This window comes from Amphibalanus amphitrite, unplaced genomic scaffold, assembly GCF_019059575.1.
Source record: "Amphibalanus amphitrite isolate SeventyFive unplaced genomic scaffold, NRLGWU_Aamphi_draft 000089F_arrow, whole genome shotgun sequence".
Lineage (NCBI taxonomy): Eukaryota > Metazoa > Arthropoda > Thecostraca > Balanomorpha > Balanidae > Amphibalanus > Amphibalanus amphitrite.
The window spans coordinates 977,550-999,923 of record NW_024881585.1 but is presented as its reverse complement, the minus strand read 5'-3'; the positions used below and the strand labels follow the sequence as shown (position 1 = coordinate 999,923).

General features: G+C 44.9%; 1 protein-coding gene and 1 long non-coding RNA gene across 2 annotated transcripts in view; one reads left to right on the top strand and one right to left on the bottom strand.

The window, feature by feature from the left end:
- Positions 1–10,238, bottom strand: part of LOC122380008 — a 55,158-nt gene extending 44,920 nt beyond the window's left edge. Inside the window, exons 1-2 of the long non-coding RNA XR_006256269.1 lie at positions 10,153–10,238; positions 5,767–5,889 (exon numbers count right to left, since the gene is read on the bottom strand). This is a non-coding gene — a long non-coding RNA (uncharacterized LOC122380008). The remainder of the gene's footprint in view (positions 1–5,766; positions 5,890–10,152) is intronic.
- The window catches only part of LOC122380003 (sodium bicarbonate transporter-like protein 11), a 266,840-nt gene that overhangs the window by 109,327 nt on the left and 135,139 nt on the right, over positions 1–22,374 (top strand). The window contains exon 3 of the mRNA XM_043362737.1: positions 1,424–1,625. Coding sequence (XP_043218672.1) covers positions 1,424–1,625 — 202 coding nt within the window. The remainder of the gene's footprint in view (positions 1–1,423; positions 1,626–22,374) is intronic.

The following is a 22,374-nucleotide window of genomic DNA, read 5'->3' as shown; positions in this document are numbered from 1 at the left end:
TGAGATTTTATTGCTCCGCTCCTAATAACACTTCCTAAAATAAAATATAATTGGCCGTAATTATCGAATAAGAATCGGAAATTGTCAATTGAACGTCTGATTCGCTTACATCAATCGACAATCCGCCCTATACCATGTGTGACATGTTTGCACTTTGCACCAAAGCCAGCTTGCAGGCTATAGCCTATACATCGAGGCAGTGGTATATACTATACATCCCGGTGAATTCCTGCATATAGCCGAGACCTCCGGCGGTATTTTCGGTATTTTCCCACGATCAGCCGGATTTCAAAGTCGTGTATTTTTCGTCCATGGCAGGCGGCCGGCGCAATCTCGGGGAAAGAGGCGCTCCAGTAACAAAAGCACGAGCAAATCGCCCAAATGCCGGTGGCCGCGATAATTTCTCTAGTTTCTGAAGAATTTTCGGGACCCATGCTCTTTTCATACTGGATCGCGTATGCCTTACAGAAACTGAAAAGTTCTTCCTATATCAAAATATAGAAAATAATCTTTTGTTATAAAAAGGTTTTATTTTCTTTGCTGATCATTTTGAACATAAAAAATCATAAATCCATTGCAAAGAAAATAATTTCGTGAATGTGAACTATTTCCTTTAACTTTATTGAAAAAAGTTATTTAATTTGATAAATTTCATCTCGTTCATCAGCACGGAAGTGCCAAAACCACAGCAGCACACCTAAAATTGCCAGATAGCCAAAACTCAGCAGTTACAGGAAAAATTCGTTTTGTCCATTCCATGTCGTAGACTATATATTCCGTGCCATTGTTGCAGCCGAAGGTACTGAAAGTTTTGTGTCGATATGTCACGCGGTTTGGAAGTTATTGGAGAAAAACTGGAGGGGGGCTATGAATAGCCCCCCCCCCCCAAGTGCGGCGCGGGTTAACCATTTCGACCATTTTTAAGACTTTTTTAGTTGCACTTTTAGTTGCAACTAAAGTTTTAGTTGCACTTTAGATGTGCTTAACGTTTTAAGTACACTTAAGCAAGCAAAAAAGTATATCATTCGACGCGCCTTGACGTGCTGAGTTCACTGGTGCTTTTCTTTTTGCTCTATCTTAATTAGATCAAAAGTTAGCAGCGAAAAACTTTTGACCTGTTTCTAGCGAAATTACATTTATACCCCAAAAAAACCCTAAATGTTGACCTAGAGCAACCAAATTTTCACAGGGGCGAAAACTCCAGGGGCCACCTACCTACCAAATTTGGTGTTTCTAGGTGCCATAGGAGCCAATCGCGAGGGGCGGTTGCATCAACCCCCCCCCCCCCGCCAGGCCGTGTTATGAAAAATGCCCTGCCAGGGCGAGGGTTAAGGACCAAATTATCATTCTGTCGATCCGTCCCGACGAGACAAACTCAGATACCCCCCCCGCCCCCCCCCCATCTGGTACATTGTGCGAACAGAAGGTGGCGATTAAGGACTTCCGCTCGGAGGTGCGCGCGGCAATGGACGTGTCGCATTTCATCAAGGAGGCGCAGCTGCTGCTTGATGTAGACGAGACCTCGGTGGAGGGCGTGCTGGATCGTATGCTGAGCGCCTTGCTGGATCAGGAGCCGCTGGCCACCATCGAGGAGGCCAAGGCCACCCTCTTCGTCAAAGACTCAGGTGAGCGCACTTAGTCACGTCCCGGATAATGGTTGGCTGTTGTGTCGGCCCGCTCTATGCGCATGGTGCCAGTGGAGTGCTCCCTGCGCGAAAATCGCGACCTGTTGGAACGTCGTTAAGTGTGGCTGCTATGGGTTTTTTCGGGGTGCTGATCACGAATATCATGTTAGTTTTGATCACAGATGATTTCCTCATGCATTTAGATCAGGTCGGGTCAGGTCAGGTCAGGTCAACCAGTAGGGGTCCTGCCGGGTATTCGTAGTAGGTGTCAACCGCCTCTGACAGCATCGTGACATGTTACGAAGGCACCAAAACTACTTCGTAAATGTTCACATGGTTGCTAAATTCACATTCAGCTCCAAAAAATAGCCTAGAAACATGTAAAACTCGAAAAAGTGAACCGAGGTCATCAAAGGTCAATGACCTGACTTGACCTTCAGGTGACCTTGACACCCACCCTTAAGCATGAGAGCAGCATCATGTTCCATGTTTGCACGCTGGAAACCACGAAATAACTGCAAACTCGTGGTTAGTGCTGTTATGTTGCCGCCGTCTCACTCACAAGCACTTCTTCATCTGACGGACTGTATTGGATTACGGCCGGTCAGAGAGTGACCTTCAGTCGGTCAGCGGCGGTTCGTCTCGACCGCGCCGCTCCCCGACCTTCGCCCCGCCCCCAGGCAGTCGGTCGGTCAGCTGCGCCGAGCGGCGGCGGCCCAGACGCACGAATCGGGCGGTCACACGAGCGGTCACACGACCGGCACATGCAACAATTAGACGGCGCTCACAGCAAGTGCGAGCCGACATACGCTGAATCGTAATTCCGGCCAAACATGGTCTCGCAAAGTAGGTCACAGGTCAAAGGTCATTTGGGTCAGGGCTATGAAATTTTCAGGGTAGGTGCAACATAGATTAACGCGAGGGTACTCAAAGATTCGTCGGGATCAGCCGCTTTTTACGCGAGTTATTCGTGGAAAAACGAGGGGGAGGTCCGTTCGCCCCCCCCCATACGGGCAAGGGTTAAAGGGAGAACATTTTTGGACGATACCGCGAAAACGAATTATTTCTATCGAGAGTTTTCAAAGGACTTCATGCACGAGGCCTTGGCCGAGTGCATGAAATTCTTTGGAAACTCGAGATAGAAATATTTTGTTGTGGTAGACTCCTAGCTATTATTTCCTGTAGGTTTCATAATATCGTTTGTTATCTGCTTAAAAAGGCCTAAATTTGCGGAAATAAAATAGTTACATTAAATGCACGATGGGTACTGACATACAAGCAGTTCTAAATACTTAGTACAACCAAGCTTACAAATTTCTTTTAAAGCAGAAGCTCCAGATGAAATCAAGCTATACAAGAAAACCATCCAAGAAAACCTCTCGCGCAAAGTTTCTTGGATGGCTGGATTGCATTGCAATACTGCATCAAACATACAGGAATATTGCCTTCCTGATCATAAAAAACATTTGTTGAAGCGTATGATATTTTTACTGTAGCTTAAATAAAATATTAAAATTTTCAAACACATTTTCATGTGGGAAAGCACTTTTTAACAAGAGAGAAACAGTAATCGAAATTACGTTTTGCTTCAGTATTAGAAAGTTGAATTTTATTGTTGAAAAATATTGTTTTGATCACAGATGATGTCGTTAAGCAAGTAACAATTAGCAATTAACTATTAATAAATTGTTTTCTAAACACCAATCGACCTACTGGGTTCACAGAAAATGACGCGGGCGCAATTAGGAGACCGGGCGCAGATTGGGCACTCTCCCATACTGCTCGTCGGAGTTCAAATTTAACGACTTATTTCCGTTTATCTAAGAATCTTGCTGCCGTCACGGCTATAACCAGCGCATGATTGGGGGGGGGGGGGAATTCATGCTTTTTGTCGCTTTTTCGCTCCTTATAAGTCACTTGATCTAATTAGAGCTTAACTAGGAACGAGATGGATCACTTGGACGTATTCGGGAGCCGAATACGTTGTTTTGAAGCCAATACCTGGGAAACTCTATCCGTCCAATGCGAGTTTTTAAGAGTCTACATGCCCAAATTATCGTTGAGCGCGGCCGTTTTCGGTCGGTTTTCCGCGACGTTTTGGCGAAATCGCCTTATCTATTCAACCAGGATGGACTAGTTAATTCGCTTAACTAGGAATAAGGCGTTGAAGAGAATTATTCAAGGAATTGAGGTGTGCAAAAACATTTTTTGTATTGTTACAACTGTATCCGCCCTCGAACGATAAATATTGTTAAAGGGACAGTATCACCATTTTGATGAAATTTGACATTGCATAGGCCCCACCTTTCTGGTCCGGGAACTGAAGACCGATCCTCGAAGCTCCACACCGTTATCCCGCTATCGCCGCTCAAAGTACGAAAGGTGTACTACACTTTGAATCGTGCTTCACTATCTTCACTGTTTAAATGTTTGCGCCGTTTTGAATTGACCGCCAGTAATAAAACTTTTACCCTGGTCATTTCATCAAATTTTATAAAGCCAAAACGTTTTTCGCACTTATTCATCACCGTTAAATTCATTAAATAGTCGTAAGCAATTTCCGCTGTTTCCTTCGGATTCTAGCGGCTCAACAAAGGAATTCCTTCAGCTTGAAGGAATTCCTTCAGCTTGTCACGTGATATCTTCTTGGCAATACCTAATGCTGCCTTTCCCTAACGACAACTCAATCAGAAGAGCGGCCGCGTAAGCGTAGCGTCAATAATGTATTATCTGCGCCAGTTCTGTAGTAATTTCGCAGGCTTCCAAAGTGGCGGCCATGCTTGTAGTGGTGGTTCGCTCATGAAAATGACCCGCTCATGAAAAAATATTTTTCACCGAGTTCGGTCCTCAAACTATGTTTTTCTGATTCAGAAAAATAAGAAATGCTAGTAAAAAAAATCAGCTCCATACATTGATTTTTTTTCTCGATGATACTGTCCCTTTAACGCATCAGAAACACATCCCGTGGAATGCGTTTGGACTTGGCTGGATCTAATATTAGCGAGTATCTGGTAACGCAGCTTCTTGGCTTGCACAGTATGCACACAAACATACATGCTTCCTGTCCTTGGATTATTCCTTACTCGAATGAAAATTTTGCTATAATATCTATTCCAGGCAGTTGACAGGTTTAAGTGCAATGCAAAGTCGGAACCGTCCCGCGCCGGCAGTCACCCAGGCGGCGCGTAACGGCCGCCGCCGGCCGCCGCGCCGTCGCTCTGGCAGGGTGTTTGACTTTATACCCCTGTTGTTAGAAAAGTTGTGGACCGATTTACTTGATTCTTGCATGAAAAGATCCGCAATTCAATTCTTCGCAGGTACCGAAAATTTGACGTCAATTGCACGATTCGCCGCCCATATTGCGGTACTGCCATCTATTGACAATGCTGCAGAACTAAAGTTTAGCGGCTATTTCCAATTCTGACACACCATGACCTCACGAAGCACCTTAACATGGTCCTCATTGCAGTTGGAGAAAATCAAAACATCATCTAGATACACTAAGACGCTTTTCCACATGAGATCCCCCAGAACTTTCATCATCAGACGCTGGTAGCTACTCGGACCATTTGTCACCCCATACGGGAGCACTTGGTAACAATATTGGGAATCCTCCGTGACAAATGCAGTTTTCTCCTGGTCACTCTCAGGAATTGGTAGTTACCAATAAGCAGCTTTCTGGTCAAGCTGAGTAAACACACAGCTGTCAGGCCCTACTGCAGCAAGCAGCGACTCAATACGCGGCAGAGGATGCCTGTCCTTCACAGTGACCCCGTTCAGCTGACGGAAGTCAGTGCCAAACTGTATGAATCAGCCTGAGGCTCATTAGAAGCAGAGCGTTTAGGCACAAGTAGCACAGGACTAGCATACGGAGAAGTACAGGTCTCGCGGGGTTTAGCGGTAGGTTTTGCACCTAGAAAATTTAGTGTACTTCAGGCTATATCTTCGTCGTCTTAAGCTTTTAAGTGTTGAAGATGCGATCGACTTGTAGGGTAACAAGCCGGCCATGATCGTGTAAAATGGCTTCATCGTAGATCGATTAGTTTCTGAGATATAACCGGAAATGTAAAAGTGCAAAACCTACCGCTTAATCTCTCGAGACCTTTACGTTCCCTTATCACTCCCCGTGGCAGTATCTCACCTATCTGCTCCTGGACAACACCTTTCAGTGTGTGAGGTACAGGGTACGGCTTACTCGACCTCTGTGCACCATTCAGCTCGATACAGTGCTCCACACCCTTGACCCGTCCCAGCTGACCATCCACTGAGAACATATCAGCAAATTCATCCAAAACGTCAGACACCTGGTGACGGTCATCATCAGCTAAGTGACGCCGCAATTCAGGCTCAACCTTAACACCCTTACACAGCTGAGGAGGTACAAAGTCGGTCACTCCTGTATCTGAGCCCGTGTCAAACTGATCCTCGAAAGAATCAAGAACTGCACACCTGCATGCAGTGACTGGTCTCTGCTCTATCTCTTCCCCAAACACTGTGACCTTTCCCCCACTGAAGTCTATAGCCAGTAGCCACCTCGGCTGCTCTCAGGAAATCGGTGCCTACTTGGGTGCCTAGGATGACCTTGTCACGACAATCAGTAATGAGCACCTCCATTTTAACACAGTGCTGTCCCACCTCAATGCCAACATTGTACATGCCATACACGGTCAGCTGCTCGTGCTCCAAACCTACGCCAGCTACTTTGCGGCTGCAGTTACGAAGTTGAAGGCACAATGAATCAGCAGTTTGTTTAGAGGACAGATATCGGGGTTATATGAGCACAGTAAATACGTATTTAGCCGCTAATGCGAATTAGGAACGCATTACCGACTCATGTAGCCACCTGCTAGTACTTTTTTTTCGAACTACTCCGCCACCCATGATCAGGTGACCAGGAGTGCCCCCGCCCTCAAACCCAGCGACTAGCAGAACCTTACGTTAACACCAGATAAAATAAACTGATAAGTCGCGGCACTCCCTGCTAAGAAAGGAAATAAAACTAAAAAAAGCAAATGAGAGAAGGGGTAGCGGGTTTAGGCGGAGACAAGAACAGAATGCGAAAGTAGCCACTGCTGAAACCAGACAGATGACTGTTCTCTACTACGATACCGAAAGCAACTTTCACTCAGAAGGGCATGCATTCATCTAGAGTAGAAAAAACAATCGCTCATTCACACGTCATGCAAACATACGTGGGGATTCGCTCTGGTCAAAAATTCGGCCGGTCAATGCTGAGGGCAGAAAAGCCTTTCCAGCTAAGCGAAGCTTGTTGCTGGTCAGGCTCCTTGCTCCAGCGCCAGAGTTATTCATGGTGACGATGATGAAAATAATTTCGATGAAACGTGATTTACTTGCAATTAGTGCAGTTTTGAGGCAAGTACATTTGAAATTAAGTTGCAATGAAAGGATAGCGAGAATTCAAGAGGAAATTCTCGAGAAAGCTTACATATTTTGTATGAAGTATGCTTTGACGTGTCTTTTTAGCTGAGATTTAGACATCTGATTAATGGTTGTTATAGAGAATTGGGATGCAACGACATTATTCCAGACACGCGGTCCTATCCATGATGCTATTTGTGCACGATAACGTTTTGCCGAGAAGGGTTCGTGAAAATGTTGTCTATTTCTTGTTCTTATATTATCCTGATCTACTGTAGCAAACAATTGGTTAAGTTGTGATGGTAAATGTGAAGCGAATTTTCGATACATGAACATGATAAGTTGTTGTCTAGCTAGTGCGTTTACTTTAAGAACATTGAGCTTACGAAATATGGGCATAGTATGTGCAAGACGATGTTCATTTACTATAATTCGAACTGCTCGTTTTTGTAATACTTCGATTTTGTGGAGATAAGTTGGATATGTGAAACCCCAGATTAGGCAGCAATAGTTTAAGTAAGGAAGAATCAGTGAGTTGTAGAGCAAGAGTAATGACTTTTCAGGAAGAAAGTACTTCGCTCTACTCAAGATTCCAATATTTCTACTGATAATGATTGCTATGTTATCGATGTGGTATTTCCACTTCAAGGCAGGGTCAATAGTGATGCCTAGATATTTTACTTTTTCTGCTATTTCAATTTTTTCACCATGTATCATAATGTTCAAATTAATGATATTACCCATTTGGTTGTATACTTGGTAAATGGTTTTTTGTACGTTGAGTGTGAGTTTGTTTGCTTGAAGCCAAATGGATACAGCTTCAAGTTCTTTATTCATATTTTCTTGTAGTTCCTGTGTATTTTCACCTTCAAAAAGTAAGGCTGTGTCATCAGCATATAGAAGGCATTCTGATTTTTTGCATACATTTTTTAAGTCATTTATGTATATAAGGAAGAGTAAGGGGCCTAGGATAGAGCCTTGGGGCACTCCTAGCTTAATACTTTGAAAAGAGGATCTAGTACTTTTAAATTCTGCACATTGTTGTCTGTTTGTGAGATATGACTTGATAAAGCGAAGAGCACGACCAGTAAATCCGTATTTACGACATTTGCTGATGAGTATGTTGTGGTTCACTGTATCAAATGCTTTTTTAAGGTCAATGAATACCGCTGAGGACATTTTCCCATTTTCCATGCTTTTTGTTATTCGTTCTTGCAGGAGTACTGTAGGCATGTATGTTGATAAGGATTTTTGAAAGCCAAATTGATCCTTACATAATATGTCATTCTGTATGAGGTATGCATTGATTCTCTGGTGTACAATCTTTTCTAGAAGTTTGGAAAGATAGGGAATGATACTAATGGGTCTATAGTTGCTAAATATATTTTTACTTCCAGATTTGTATAATGGCTTCACCACAGCCATCTTCATACTTTCAGGAAATGTTCCAGTACTCAACGATATGTTTATTAAATGAACCAATTGACTGAGTATTGCTGAATATGTATTTTTGAATATTTTTGAATTGATGTTGTCAATACCAGCACCAACATTTTTCATATTTCTTATCATGGAGTCTAATTCTGCAGAATTTGTTGGGTGAAAATGATCAAATGTGTTTTCACTGGAAGTGACACTATCCAGGGGATCAGTTCTGGTATTTGGGATTTCTTTTTCAAGCTTCTCACCAATTGATATGAAAAAATTGTTAAATAAGTGAGCTACTTGCTTGGTGTCTTCAATGGGATTTCCATGCGCATCACTGAAAGCAGTAGATACTTCAGATTTTCTAGGATTCTTATTTATACAACTGTTGAGTATTTCCCACATTTTCTTTGAATTTGTCTTATGAAGCAATAATTGTTCCTGAAAGTACTTTTTCTTCGCTTCCCTTATCAAGCCATTGAGGCAGTTTCTATGTCTTTGATAGGCAAGTTTGTTTCTATTTGTAGGATTCTTTGTTTTTTCTCTATATAGAGTGCTACGGGTATTTATTGAGGTGAGAATTGCTGAAGATATCCAAGGTTTTATGGCTGTTGTTTTCCTAGTACACTTCCTCTTAATGCTAAACAATGCTATGCCTGAAGAGTATGCATTGATAAGTGTATCAGCTGCAGTATTTGCATCAGGGATGGTATGGAATGTTGAGAGCTGTTGGGATAGGTATTCTTGTAGTTCAGTGACTTTGTTATAATTGAAGGTGGTAATCCAATTGTCTTCAGGTGGGTTGATTTTTTTAGTACAGCATGTGAATATAGGGAAGTGGTCAGAAAAGTCATCATATATGATGCCAGAATAGGACAAGAGCTCAAGGTTATTGCAAAAAATATTATCAATCAGTGACCATCTGTCCTCCGAGACTCTTGTTGATTTTGAAATTGTTAGCCAGTAGCTGTGAGAAGTCATGATGTTGAAGAATTCTAGACATGCACTGTCCTGTTCAATATTGTGTAAGTCAAAATTGAAGTCACCAGCAATAAATGTTGATTTATTCTTTTTCTCAATCTGTTCAAGAGAGGCTGTGAGTTCATCTAGAAACAAGTTGTTTACCAAATCAGGAGGTTTGTATATAATGCCAACAATCACTCCAGTTATGCTTGTTATTTGACATTCAATAAAAAGGGATTGGGTGCATGACATTGTGCTTAATTTTATATCACATGAGGATTTAACATATTTATCATTGACATAAATTGCAACTCCTCCTCCACTCCTTCCGACCCTGTTGTTGAAGTATCCTGTGAAACCAGGAAGCTGATGACTATTTACTGATTCATTTGATAACCATGTTTCCGAGACACATATGAAATGCCATGTACATTGTGTTCTTTGTAGGAAAAGCTGGAATTCATCAAATCTGTCATTAGATGAAATAGATCTGGCGTTAACATGCAGGATACTGAGTTGGTTGAGGTCAGGAGTAGTTTTCAAATTTTGTGTTTGGGGAAGGGAGAAATATTTGCATGAAGATCTCAGTTCTTCAAATTTTTCATGAGTCAGGTGCAGATCAGATGATGCTAATCTTTGGAAGGGATTAAATATTTTAGTATCAAGAGATCCGTTTGAATCAGTACATTCTACTAGATTCATTCAAGTATGGTATGTCTAATCTAACAGAAAATAGCACAATCGATGTCCAGCACCTCACCAGTTCGACGCAACAAGCGCCTCTTGGCTGGCGTTGAAACGAGGCGGACTAACCCATGTGAGGGAAGCCCAAGGCTGACTATTTTCATTATTTGATATGGAAAAAGTCACGTGACTTTATAGTAATGAATGTTCGTTGCATTTGTTTTTAATAACTTCATACCAAGGATAGAACATCATGGCAAGAAGATTCATTTGTATTTTGTTTTATTTGTTTTTAGGTTATTTGTGATTTGTATTGTTTCAACTTTGGCAAGAAAAAACTTGATAAGGTCACGTGATAATCCACGGTAACTCATGTATTTTGTTTGTATCATTTGAAGGTTATTTTATGAATGAAGTTAGCACGTGGTTTCCATACTACCTACTCATTGTTTACGTTTGCTTGTGGTGTTTGAAGGTCAGAGTGAGCGAGAGAGTGAGAGAATACGAGGGGGAGGCGTGTGGAAACATGTAGGAAAGGAGTCATTTTGTGATGTGGTGAGTTTCATTGGGTAATGAAACGTGAGAAACGTGACAGGCAATGAGTATCAGTGCAGCATTGGATAAATTTTAGGTAAACACAAATCCAGGCTAGCAATATTGAAGATAAGTGAAATATTTTATTTCCTTATTGTGATTAGCCATTTCCGATTGGACACACCATCACTGGTCAACAGGCAACAAATCATCACAATTTGCACACAAATTGAAGTGCTAAATTGACATCAGTTATTGTACTTATTGTTGCTATTCCATTTTGATTTTGTTTAACATACATGCTAGTGATCACAAGCTGTGTTGTTGCTATGATTTTGTAGGTGTTTATGAGCATGCTGTTGAGGAAGCAGATGTCATGAGACAGCCCATCTTATGAAGTAGTTGATGTTGCTGTTAATTACAACCAATACCTGCCTCCGGCTCCATGTCGTTTTCATTGTTATTTGTTACCATGTCTGTCTTTTCACACCAGTTAGTATCATAACATAACTCCACGTCAACTGTCAGGTGCTGGTCCAGGAGCAACCCAGTAACTGATATACTGTGAAATTGTAACAGTCAGAAATTCCAATGAATAGCAAATAACTCCTCCAGTCTCCATGTTAAAATAGTTAAAACGACCTTTCTGCCAGGTTCAGGTGATTTGTCACCACATTCATCCATCCACTCACACAATCATTCCACCCACATCCACGCAGCTCCAATAGCACCCTGGCAGAGCTGGCAGATGTAGGCCTGGAGGGTTCTGTCAGATCAAAGTGATCAATTAGGTGAGAGGATCAGTTAATGAGAGCTCCAGTAAAGGGACCAGCATTATCATGACAGACCAGACAAGGGTATCCGATGTGAGGTGCAGACAGTGGGTTGGAGCTCAGAGCTGTATGGTAGGCAGTATTGTAACCATTCATAAGCAAGCCGTCCCAAGCATACTGCACCAAAACAGTGTCATATTTCACAGTATATGTTTTATTATGTTTGGTAAGTGGGTATTACTAATTGTACTTGCTATTTTTGATATTTTGAGTGACAAGTTTATTGTACTATGCAATATGCATAACATGTACTTTGTGATGTGCTGCAATATTTGTATCATGCAGTATTTGTATTTGTGTTCTTTCCATTTGAAACTATTTCACACATTTCAAAGACCAGATATCAGGCATGCCCAATCAAAAATGACTCAATCAGAAAGCTAGGGATTTGTATATTCTACTGCTCAGTCTGAGACTTCTTTGCCTGTCGAGTCTGACGTGCGGAAGGGACCACGTAGTCTTCAAGGTTGGTAGCTTTTCGTGCGACGGATCCGGGTGGGATGTTGAGGAGAGTTTGTGAGCGCATGAAGTTGTGGCCTGTTTGATGCTCGCGTTGGTTTGACTTAAGTGGTGCGTTACCTAGTGTAGCCTTGATTTCTTCCTCACTGAACCATGGCTGTATGCGCGAGTACCTTTTTGTTGTAGAATCTCTTGCCATGATGTTGCCATTTTTGGTATGATAGTTGAGGACCTCTTTTTTCTTGCGCATCTCCTCAAGTACAGAGACCATTTTAGCCCTCTTTTCCGTCAGGTTCTCATGGATCGTGATCTTTTCACCTGGTTCTCCACCTTGTTCAAATTTTGCCTGATAGACAGCATCACGGTCATCAAGGTCCTGAAACTTTACAATCACCCGCCTTTTGTTTCGCAGTCTATGGCATGCTACTATTTCTCCCTTCATTTCTACTTTCAGATTTTCCTTGAGCACCTTCTTTACTGTGGCCCTGGTTTCCTGAGGTGTTTCCCCCTCCGCACCCTCTGGAAAGGAACCACCCAGGATGAGAGAGGACTTTCTGTTGTACTGCTCTACCTCATCAACATTTCTATCCACCTTCTCTATCTCCTTCCACAGCTTTTTGTTTTCTTTTTTCAAGTTTTCTATCACCTCCTCATTCTTTTTTTGATCAGTTTTTAGTTTTTTCAGCTCCTCTCGCAGAGACAAAGTCTCAAGGCTCACTGCCTCCTTCACAATCATCTCAATAGCCTCTTTATCCATCCTTGGGCCTCCCACGGTACCGATCCTTAACTTACGGAAAAATTACTCAAGTACGAACACAAAGTCGGCAAAGCTACAAAACTAAGGTGAGATTACCGAAAAGAAAGTTGGTACCTAATTTAAGAACAAAAATTAATTCTAAACTCAAAATCTATCAATGAACTCTACTCCCTGGTTTGTGCGCCAATATCGTCGAAGGCTCTCGGGACTGGACACGTCCGCGCTCCAGCTCGCCAGGACACCGAATGAACCGAAGTACGAATCGGCGATCCGAACCGCGGTTACATGAGCAAAGCAAATGCGTACCTATCACTATCGGATTTACCACTAATGCGAATCAGGAGCGTACTACCGACTCATGTATCCACCTGCTAATAATCAAAATCCGCTGGGAAAGCAGGTTTAGGAGCGAATAGGACCAAGATACGTATTACAGGAACTATTACATCCCAAAAAGAAGCCTTAAAAGAAAAAATACAAGGTATTTTGTCATTTGTTGCTTTTGAAATCAAAATTTAAAAAAATATTTAGGTATTTTGTGAAGTTTTCAAAATAAACATGATGAAAACAAAAAAGAAAATACCTAAGTACTTTCAGTGGAAACATTTTTCTGACAGCACTACAGACGAATCGAGAGAGGCAAGTGAGCAATAAGTCAAAACAAGACAACTTTATTTTCAACTTTTTTTCTTTAGTTAACTTAGGATGTTCTGAGCAGATGAAATGCAAAAAAAAAAAAGACATAACATATTAAATTATCAATTCAGTCACCTCTATTGCTACGGAAATGCGCCACATTTGTATGCTATTCCGTTTGTAATGCGCATCGGGCCGAGAGCCAAACTAGATCCGTTTGACGTCACTAAAACGAATTAGCTCATGTAGTCGGTGCCGTGAATAAGTTCTAGGGGAGCTGATGCGAATTAGCGTAGTACGTATTTGGAACGGAATGGATCGCTCAGGTAGCCGAGGCGCACAACTCGGACCGGAACTGGACGTATTTCACAAGAACTATTCTTTGCTGAATGGAAGCGTCAAAAAGCAAAATAATAAGCATTTTTATTGAATGCTTAGTAGAAAATAGCAAAAGAAAAAATGTTGATATTTTGGTTTAGTCTTTGAAGGTGAATTTGGTAAATATCAAAAATAAAATGAATGAAATATTTTGATGGATAATTTTTTTTCTGAACACCCTGCGGTCGCTGCATGGCGAATCAGTGCTCAGTGATTTAAAACACGAAAACTGTTTTCAATTTTTCATTTCATGTTTATTTTAAATGTTTTTGAGCATATCAAATGATATTATATTGTTCAATAATTAAAGTTTAGTTCGGTCGTCCCGGGAAATGCCGCAACTGCGCCATGACTGTACGCTAATCCTATTCCGTTTGTGATGCGAATAACCGGCCGTCGAGGGTGAGCCAAAGAAGATCCGTTTGACGTAGATAAAACGAATTAGTCTCATGTAACCGGTGCCGTAGATACGTTTGTGGGGAGCTGATGCGCATTAGCGTAGTGCGTATTTGGAACGGATCGCTCATGTAACCCCGGTAAAAGTGCGCTCACTTCCACTGTCAATGACCCCACAGAGGTCAAACTCCCCCACAGAAATATCCAGGGAGTAGGTAGATCCCACTCGATCCCCGCCGAAGTTAGTTGGTAGCACTGCTGCTCCACGGCGTACATTTCCTATCAGCCCATAGGGTTTACATGTTAAATGGCCTGTTTTCGGCGAGCGATATCTCGGTCAACCTTTGAAGGAGTCAATGGTTCTTAGTCTCAAATGATAGATCGATGAATTTTCTTTCGACAATTCCTCTACCATTTTTCACGAAACCCAGCCTTTCTTCTACGGCGTACAGGGTAAAGATTTCTCTGCACACCAGCATCCGCGATCCGCCTCTCCGATTGTCGGCGCGCGGTCCTGTTGTTGTTGTTGTTGTTGTTCTCCCCGGGTCGGCTCACGGCCGACCGTAGCCCAACGGCTGTTGGTGACTGAGGTAGCCGCGGCTCAAGGCCGCCACGGCCCCGCCGTCCCGAAGCTGCGTAGGGTCCGGTCTGATATTGCCGAGTAGGCGGAGCCTCGCGCCAGCCAAGCACGGGCACCTCAGCAGCACGTGCTCCGGCGTGTCCGGGCCCTCGCGACACACCAGGCAGCGCGCCGCCGGGCAGGCCAGATCACTGCACTGTGGGCAGTCGCGCTCGGGACGGCGTCCGATTCTGTGAAGGTAGCTCTGCGAGCGGCTCCAGTGTCCCGCCCGCAGCTGGTGGACGTTGACCGCCTCGTCGCGAGACTCCAGGAGCACCGGCATCGGCATCCGGTCTCCCATGATGGTTTTGAAGAAGCTGTCTGGCCAGCTGCGACGCCATGCCTTGGTGGCGGAGCGGCCGACTGCCTTCACCATCGAGCGGACGTCCGTTGGGACGGCGTCTTGCGACAGGCTGGATGCCTCTTTAGCCAGCACGTCCGCTCTCTCGTTGCCGGGTATTCCGCAGTGCGCTGGGATCCACTGCATGAAGACTCGGCGTCCTCCGTCCGTGAGCGCCAGGAGCAGTCGCCATACGGCGGCGCCGAGTGCTGTCGCCTGGCTCCCAGCCCCACTCGCCAGTGTGGCGAGCGCCGCCTGCGAGTCGGCGCAGACGATGACCGGGCTCTCCGCCAGGCCGCCCTCCAGCCGCAGCAGCATCTCCAGTGCCCCGCGGATCGCCACCAGTTCGGCGCGGGTGCTGCTGCATATCCTGCCCGCAGGGGCTCGGAGCTCGTGTTCCTCGCCTGAGGGGAGGGTTATCAGCGCTCCAATCCCTCCGGCTGAGACACCTCCCTCCGCCGAGCCGTCGCTCCACACCCATACGGCGTCGTCTGGGAGGGTGGCCAGATGCTCCTCCGCTCTCTCCTGCCGGACGTCGGGTGGTGCTGTGCGGCTGATGTGGTTGCCGATGTCAAGTCTGAACTGGACCCTGGTGTCATCGATCCACGGCGGGATGGTGACGTGCAGGCGCTCCTCCACAGGTACATCTCGCACGCCCGCGCTCACCAGGGCGCGCGCCCCCGTGTCGCGCCAGCCGGTGGTGGTGCGGAGCCGCCGTGGGGCCGTTGCTTCGGCCACCGCGCGCAGTGGGTCGCCGCTTCTTTGTGAGGCTGCCAGACAGCTCAGTCTGGCAGCGAGCAGGTTCCGGCGTGCTCTCACGGGAACCAGACCGGCTTCCGCGAGGAGCGGATCCCTCGGCGTGCTCACGGGGCACCCGGTGATAACGCGGGCTGCCGCGCGCATCTCCATCTCCAGTAGCTCTACGTAGGACTCGGACGCTGCAGGGAGCCATGCAGCCGCCGCGTATTCCAGGGCACCGCGGATGTAGCCGTTGGCTACTACTCGCAGCTGTGGCTCCCGCAGACCCCAGGAACGCCCGGTCATCTTACGGAGCTGTGCGATCCTCGGCTTGGTCTTCTTCCGGACGCGCGCGCAGTGCTCGCCCATGTGAAGTTGCCGGTCCAGGGTTATGCCGAGAAGGTGAAGGTGTCTCCCAGCGTCCACTCATGCCCCGTCTACGTGGATGTACAGGTCCCGGGCGTCGACGTAGTGCTGCGACAGGGCTAAAACTTGCGTTTTGCTTCCTGCCAGCCGCATCTTCCAGTCGCGGGCCCATTTCGCTATGGCATCCGCCGCTTGTTGAGCCCGGTCCCTGGCTTCCGCTATCGTACCGCCGGAACACAGTGTTGCGGTGTCATCGGCTTACAGGAAGACAGAGGTGCCCGGGATCCGCTTCAGCGCCGCCACGAGGTCCGCCGACCACAGCGTGAACAGGGTCGGTGCGAGGACGGACCCCTGCGGCAGGCCAGCTCGGAATGGGTGGTTCCGGCTCCGTGACCCATTGTCCTCCGCGCGCGGTCCTCGGTAGCGCAGTCGGTAGCGTATCGGGCTACGGATCCGAGGGTCGTGAGTTCGAATCCTGGGAGCGCATCGTGATTTTGGCTATAATTGAATGATGTAGATTCTTTAATGTTTGCATAATCAATTATTTATAGCGAATTGAATGTATCTGCCCACTAATTGGTCCCTAAAACCTGTTATTTAAGAAATTTAAGAAATGAATGTCACGTGCGCGTCACGTCTGCCAACCATAAGCGCTACCATATTCAAGTTTGAACTAACTTTTTGCTAGTCCCGACCACATATAGTAGGTGCTCTAGTAGTTACACTAGAAATTCCTACCAAAGTTCGTCCTACCCTTTACTCAATATACCCTGGATCCCACCACCACACGCCTGTTGGTACTGGTCGGACAGTTTTTAGCAATGTGACCCACCTTTGAACACTTTCTGCACTTTACCCTACATGATGCTGCCTCGTGACCACGAAGGCCACACTTCCCACACTGAGCATTGGAGGCAGAGTCAGTGTTTCTGGCAGCAGCACTACTGGGCTGGCCACAGTTCTTAGCTAAGTGATTGAATGAGCCACACGAGTAACAGCGACGACGTCCCACCTGTACTCGCCTGGACGAGAGCTGTTGCGGCTGAGAAGACTGCAGCACACTCAGCTCAGTTCAGTTCAGTTTATTTTATTCTCTCCAAAACATAAAAAGAAACAACAAAATAGTGGATAGGCGCAAAAGCAACGCTTAAATTAAAGCGCCCTTCCAACAGAGAAGAAACAACATGAAATTAAGATTGCAGATAAATGACTACATAGAGTAGGCAATAGGCATTTAACATAACAAAACATAGCACATAAAAGGTCAAACACGGCCGCCCGCCATCCGCCCGCCGAGCAACCCATCACAGAATGCTTAGCTGGGCGACGAGCGGCCCCGGCCAGGTCAGCGCTGTGTGAGTTTGAACGCAAGGTTTTATTGTGCTTAGCCCGCGCCCTGCTGGGGGGGGGGGGGGTGTTTGAACACCCCCCCCCCTTGTGGTTTTTCGCGAATGCGCCGCCGTTTTTGGGACACCTTATCATACATCAATTCTACACATGTTGTGAAAATTTCAGACCAAGGTCATTCAAGGTCAGGTCACCAGGTCACTTGAAGTGACCTCACCTCATAAAAAGTTTCAATGTCTGTCATATCTACGCTGAGTGACCGATCGCTTTGAAACTTTCAGCGATTGCTAAGAGCAATAGCACGTACAAAATTTATATCTCAGAATTTTGATATCGATGACCTAAGGTCAGGTCAATTTTGCGACCTCCCCATTATAAGTCAATGGGAGAAAATTGAAATGCGCCTCTTTTGGACGAAAGACATTATAAACACTCTCAAACACTGAATTACAAGTGGTTTAGACACACTGAGCATGAAAATGGTGTCCGTGACCCCTGTTTATGCCCTGAGGTCATCTTAGGTCACGAATGGTATCTAACAGTTTTTCGCAAATAACTTTTGATTGAGGCATGCTAGAGCGATGAAAACGCATTATATGTGTTCAGCTCGACGATACGGATCGACTGATATGCAACATGACCCTTTCAGGTCAGGTCATGACCTTGACCTGAGGTCAAATTTTCAAGTTGACCTTTCAAGGTTAAGTTATAGTTCATTCGATGCGTCTTGACGAGAGGAACACGATTCCGGTAAAAGTAAGTTCGTGCAAGGCTTGGGTCAAAAGTTGTTGCAGAAAAACTGTTTCCGAAAAAAATCGGCTATTTTTGCAGTTTTTGCCCCCTGCAGGCAAAACCGTTGACGTTAGGTCAAATCTGAGAGAATTAATCAGAAAGGGTGTTAATAGGGCTATCGAATGCGCTTTTCCGCGGCGCTGTAGCTCTACTGGTTCCCGAGTTATGCGTTGGCATCTTGGAAATTGTCGACATTCGACCTGGAAATCCGCGAAATTTTGCCTTCAATGACCTCTGGTGACCTGACCTTTGACCTGACCAAAAAATTGACCGAAGTGATTTCGTCATTATTTTTGACGCTCTTTCGAACGCCGCCTTCCGCGTATTGCTACGTGGCCAAGGAGCCGAGTTAGAAGGGGGGGGGGTGTTCAGACACCCCCCAGCAGGGCGTGGAAATCCAGGACCCCCAGCCGGGCGCGGGTTAGATGACGAGTGTGTTAAACGAAAAATCTTTGTGTTTTTGCAATATAGGTCTGAAATAAGCGAGTGATTTGCAATTATTTATTCTTGTCTACATTTTTTAAGAAGAGGAGACTGTCAAGTTTGCCGCTAGGGGGGGGGGGAGGTCTTTGAAATTTTATTGGGCAGTACCTACTTTGTGGACGTCGCTGAAGAATGTTAGTCGATGAGTGTGGTAAAGGGGGCACCGGAGAATGTAGTGTGATGTGTCTTCGCTGTGGTGTCCACAGCGGCAAGAGGGGCTTTGAGTGTTTGGGTGACATATTTGAAATCAGTGTGCATTTAATGTGGATAATCCGACACGGAGTCTGGTGTGGTGTGTGTTGCTTAATTTTGTGCCGTATGAGTATGATGTTGGTGGCTCCGGTGCCCCAAATCGCTGCCAGATCTGTCGAGTAAAGTCCAAGTGGGATATGATGCTGCACGGGGCTGAGGGTAAAAGATTCCACTGGCGAATAGTTGCGGGAAAATAGGATCGATGAAAGGATGTAAGTCTGGTGGGAGGAGTGGTGAGTTGCGCCGCATTGCGCAGCACCAATCCAGTCGCGTCACGTCTGTTGTCTGTCATTAGGTCCGTCAAATAGGGTGGTAAAGGAGGGTTGTTATGGTAAAGTCTATGAAAAAATAAAAGCCTGTGAATTGATATTCTAGTGTCAAGTCTTTCCCAGCCCAGGTCATTAACCCTCGCCCCGTTGGGGGGGGCCATTTTGGCCCCCCCCCCCCTGTGGTTTTTCCTGAATAGCAAGAAAACGGCGGCGCGCAGCGCCGCCAAATTTTCAGTACCTTCCCGGGCATCAATTTGACACCTTCACACCAAATTTCAAGTCTTAGGTCACCTTAGGTCAGGAGTTATTGAGGTCAAACTGAGGTCATGTTCAAGCAAAAATGAGCAAAAAACATGCAATCTTGAAACGCTCACCAAATCTACAGTTATCAAGCAATTTCAAAGTTCTTTATATGGTCTAGTAGACAAAAAGCGGCGCTACAAAACTGCTATCTCGGATTTTCAAAATTTTTGGTTTTTGACCAAAAAAATTCAAAAAATTGATTTTTTTAGAAAAACTTTGTAAAAATCCAAAATTTTTCCGAATTTTGAAAAAACCGGAATATATGTGATAGACCCAGCGCTCTTCTATATACATACCAAATTTCAGATCGATATCTCGTTTTTTGGCCAAGTTATAGCGAAAAAACTGTTCAAAAATGATGACGTCAAATTTTTGAACTCAATTTTTAGCAATTCTAGACCACGTACGGCAAAACAAAGACCACCATTGAACTCCCCGTGACGAGTTGCATCGATTCGATACCCATTTTATGCAAAAATAGTAACTTTGAAATTTGACCTAATTTGACCTGACCTTGACCTGACCTTGACCTGACCTTGACCTGACCTTGACCAAAACGTGATCTAAGCTGGCCCCAAAGGCTGCCTGACCCATATAATCGCATTTGTCATGTAAAATGGACCATAAAACATGTATCACACGACACTTTCATGTTGTGACCCCCCCGTGACCTGACCTCTGTGACCTGACCTGGTATCAGTGACCTCAAATAGCAAAATATGTGTTTGAAGAACATTTCCCCATCGATGATTTTCAATGAAATGCATTTTACTCGATTTTACAACGCATTTCTTGAAGTGCCTGTAAACGGTGAAAATTGGACCTTTGACCTGACCTGTGACGTCATCGGTTTGACCTAGGTCAATAAAATTGGGTCATAAGGTAGTTCCCCGTTGGGGCTATCCAACGCCGTTTACCGCTTGTCGCTATGTTGCGTGGTTCTCGAGATCTTAGGGGGGGGGGGCCAAAATGCCCCCCCCCCAACCGGGCGCGTTGCTCGGCAGAGCCCAACGGGGCGCGGGTTAAGAAGTGCAGTCGTCGGGGTCCGAAACAATGCTCCTGTCACTAGTCGCGCGCAGCGGTTTTGTTAAGTTTGTAGTCTATTTGCGTCAGTCATTGTCAAGTTACCATCGTATATAATGTCGCAGTAGTGAAAATGTGGTCTGATGTAGGTCGTGTATAGGCTAGTTAGGACGGTTCTTGGGAGGAATTTTGCTACAGGATAGATTGGTCCAAGGAACGTGTTCACGGTCCTTACTATGTTATTGACATGATGGTGAAAATTCAAGTCAGTGGAAAGCGTCAGTCCTAAATGTTTGTGATGCGTTGATCATGGCAAGTCTTGTCCTTCAAATGAAAGTGATAGATTGTGTCGGTCATGTCTGTTCGTGAAGCTAAGTCGCACTGTCTTCTTGGCGTTAAAGTAATGAGCCAGTCCTTTCCATACTGCCTGATAGCGTCCAAGTCTTTTTGAAGTGATCTTTGGGCGTCTGGATTGTCGTGTAAGTGAGATGAATACAGTGTAGTGTCGTCGGCGTAGAAAAGGACGTGGTTTTGTAGTTTGTCAGATAGGTCGTTGAGGTACATTATCGCCAGGAGAGGTCCAAGGACCGAACCTTGAGGGCAACCTGAGTTTATTTTTGCTGGTGAAGATAAACTGTTACCTACTCTAACTATTTGCGTGCGATCGGTGAGATATGATTTTATCCAACAAAAAAAGAGATCCAGAAATGTTGTATTGTACTTTACACTTTTCAAGCAGACCATCGTGCCATATTTTGTCAAAATATTTTGAAATGTCCAAAAATATTGCCGTGAAGTCTTTATTCGAAGTTAGGGCCGAATATAACTGGTGCGTCAATAGCAGTAATTGAAAGTTTGTACTGTGCCCTGCACGGTAACCACTTTGTCTTTCAGTGAGCAGAGAATTTCTGATCAAATGTTAATAGAGCCTATTCAATACAAGTTTTTCCAAAAATTTTGAGAGGATAGGTAGTAAGCTGATCGGCCGATAATTAGTTGGATCAGATTTGGAGCCTTTATGTTTAAATACAGGTGTGACACATGCTTTCTTCCAAGAGGAAGGAAACCTGCCTGAGTTAAGGGATTTGTTGAAGAGTTTAGAAAGAGGTTCAGATATTAATAGTGCACATAGTTTTAGTAATTTTGCGGGAATCTTGTCAAGTCCAGAAGACTTATTAACATCAAGAGAGTTGAGTACGTTAAGAACCTCCCTTTCGATCACTTGGACCCCCGCTAGGCAAGGGATATGTAAATTGGGCATGTCAATTTGTGGCATTGGTTTGTTCTGTACGTCTAGGGTCGTCTGGGCCGAGAAATGGTCGCTAAATATGTTCGCTTTTTCAAGATCGTCAGTAACTGGTGTTCCGTCCTGTCTAATTACTGGTGGTATGTTGTTACGCATTTTAGCCCGATAAGGTTGTTAAGAATTTTGTGATATGTCGAGGAGTCTTTTCTGTTTTCTAGGAGTTTTGTAACTTGTAGCTAAATATGCCGGTTTTTAAATTTTATGTTCATTGCTGTGACTAAATTTCTTTGTTGCCTCCATCGCTACCAGTCATAAGGGGTGTTACGTTATTTAGCGATATAGAAAAGTCTGTCACGCCTACGAATTTGGCTTTTTAGTTCCGTATTGACCCAAGGTTTGTCGTTGCTTTTATGCGATTTTGTACGAGTTGGAATTGAGGCTTTGGCAGCTCTCATAAGGGCTTCAGTGAAGTTGTCTGTCGCGTTGTCCAAGTCACAGTCGAGCAGTCTATCCCAGTCGATGTCTAA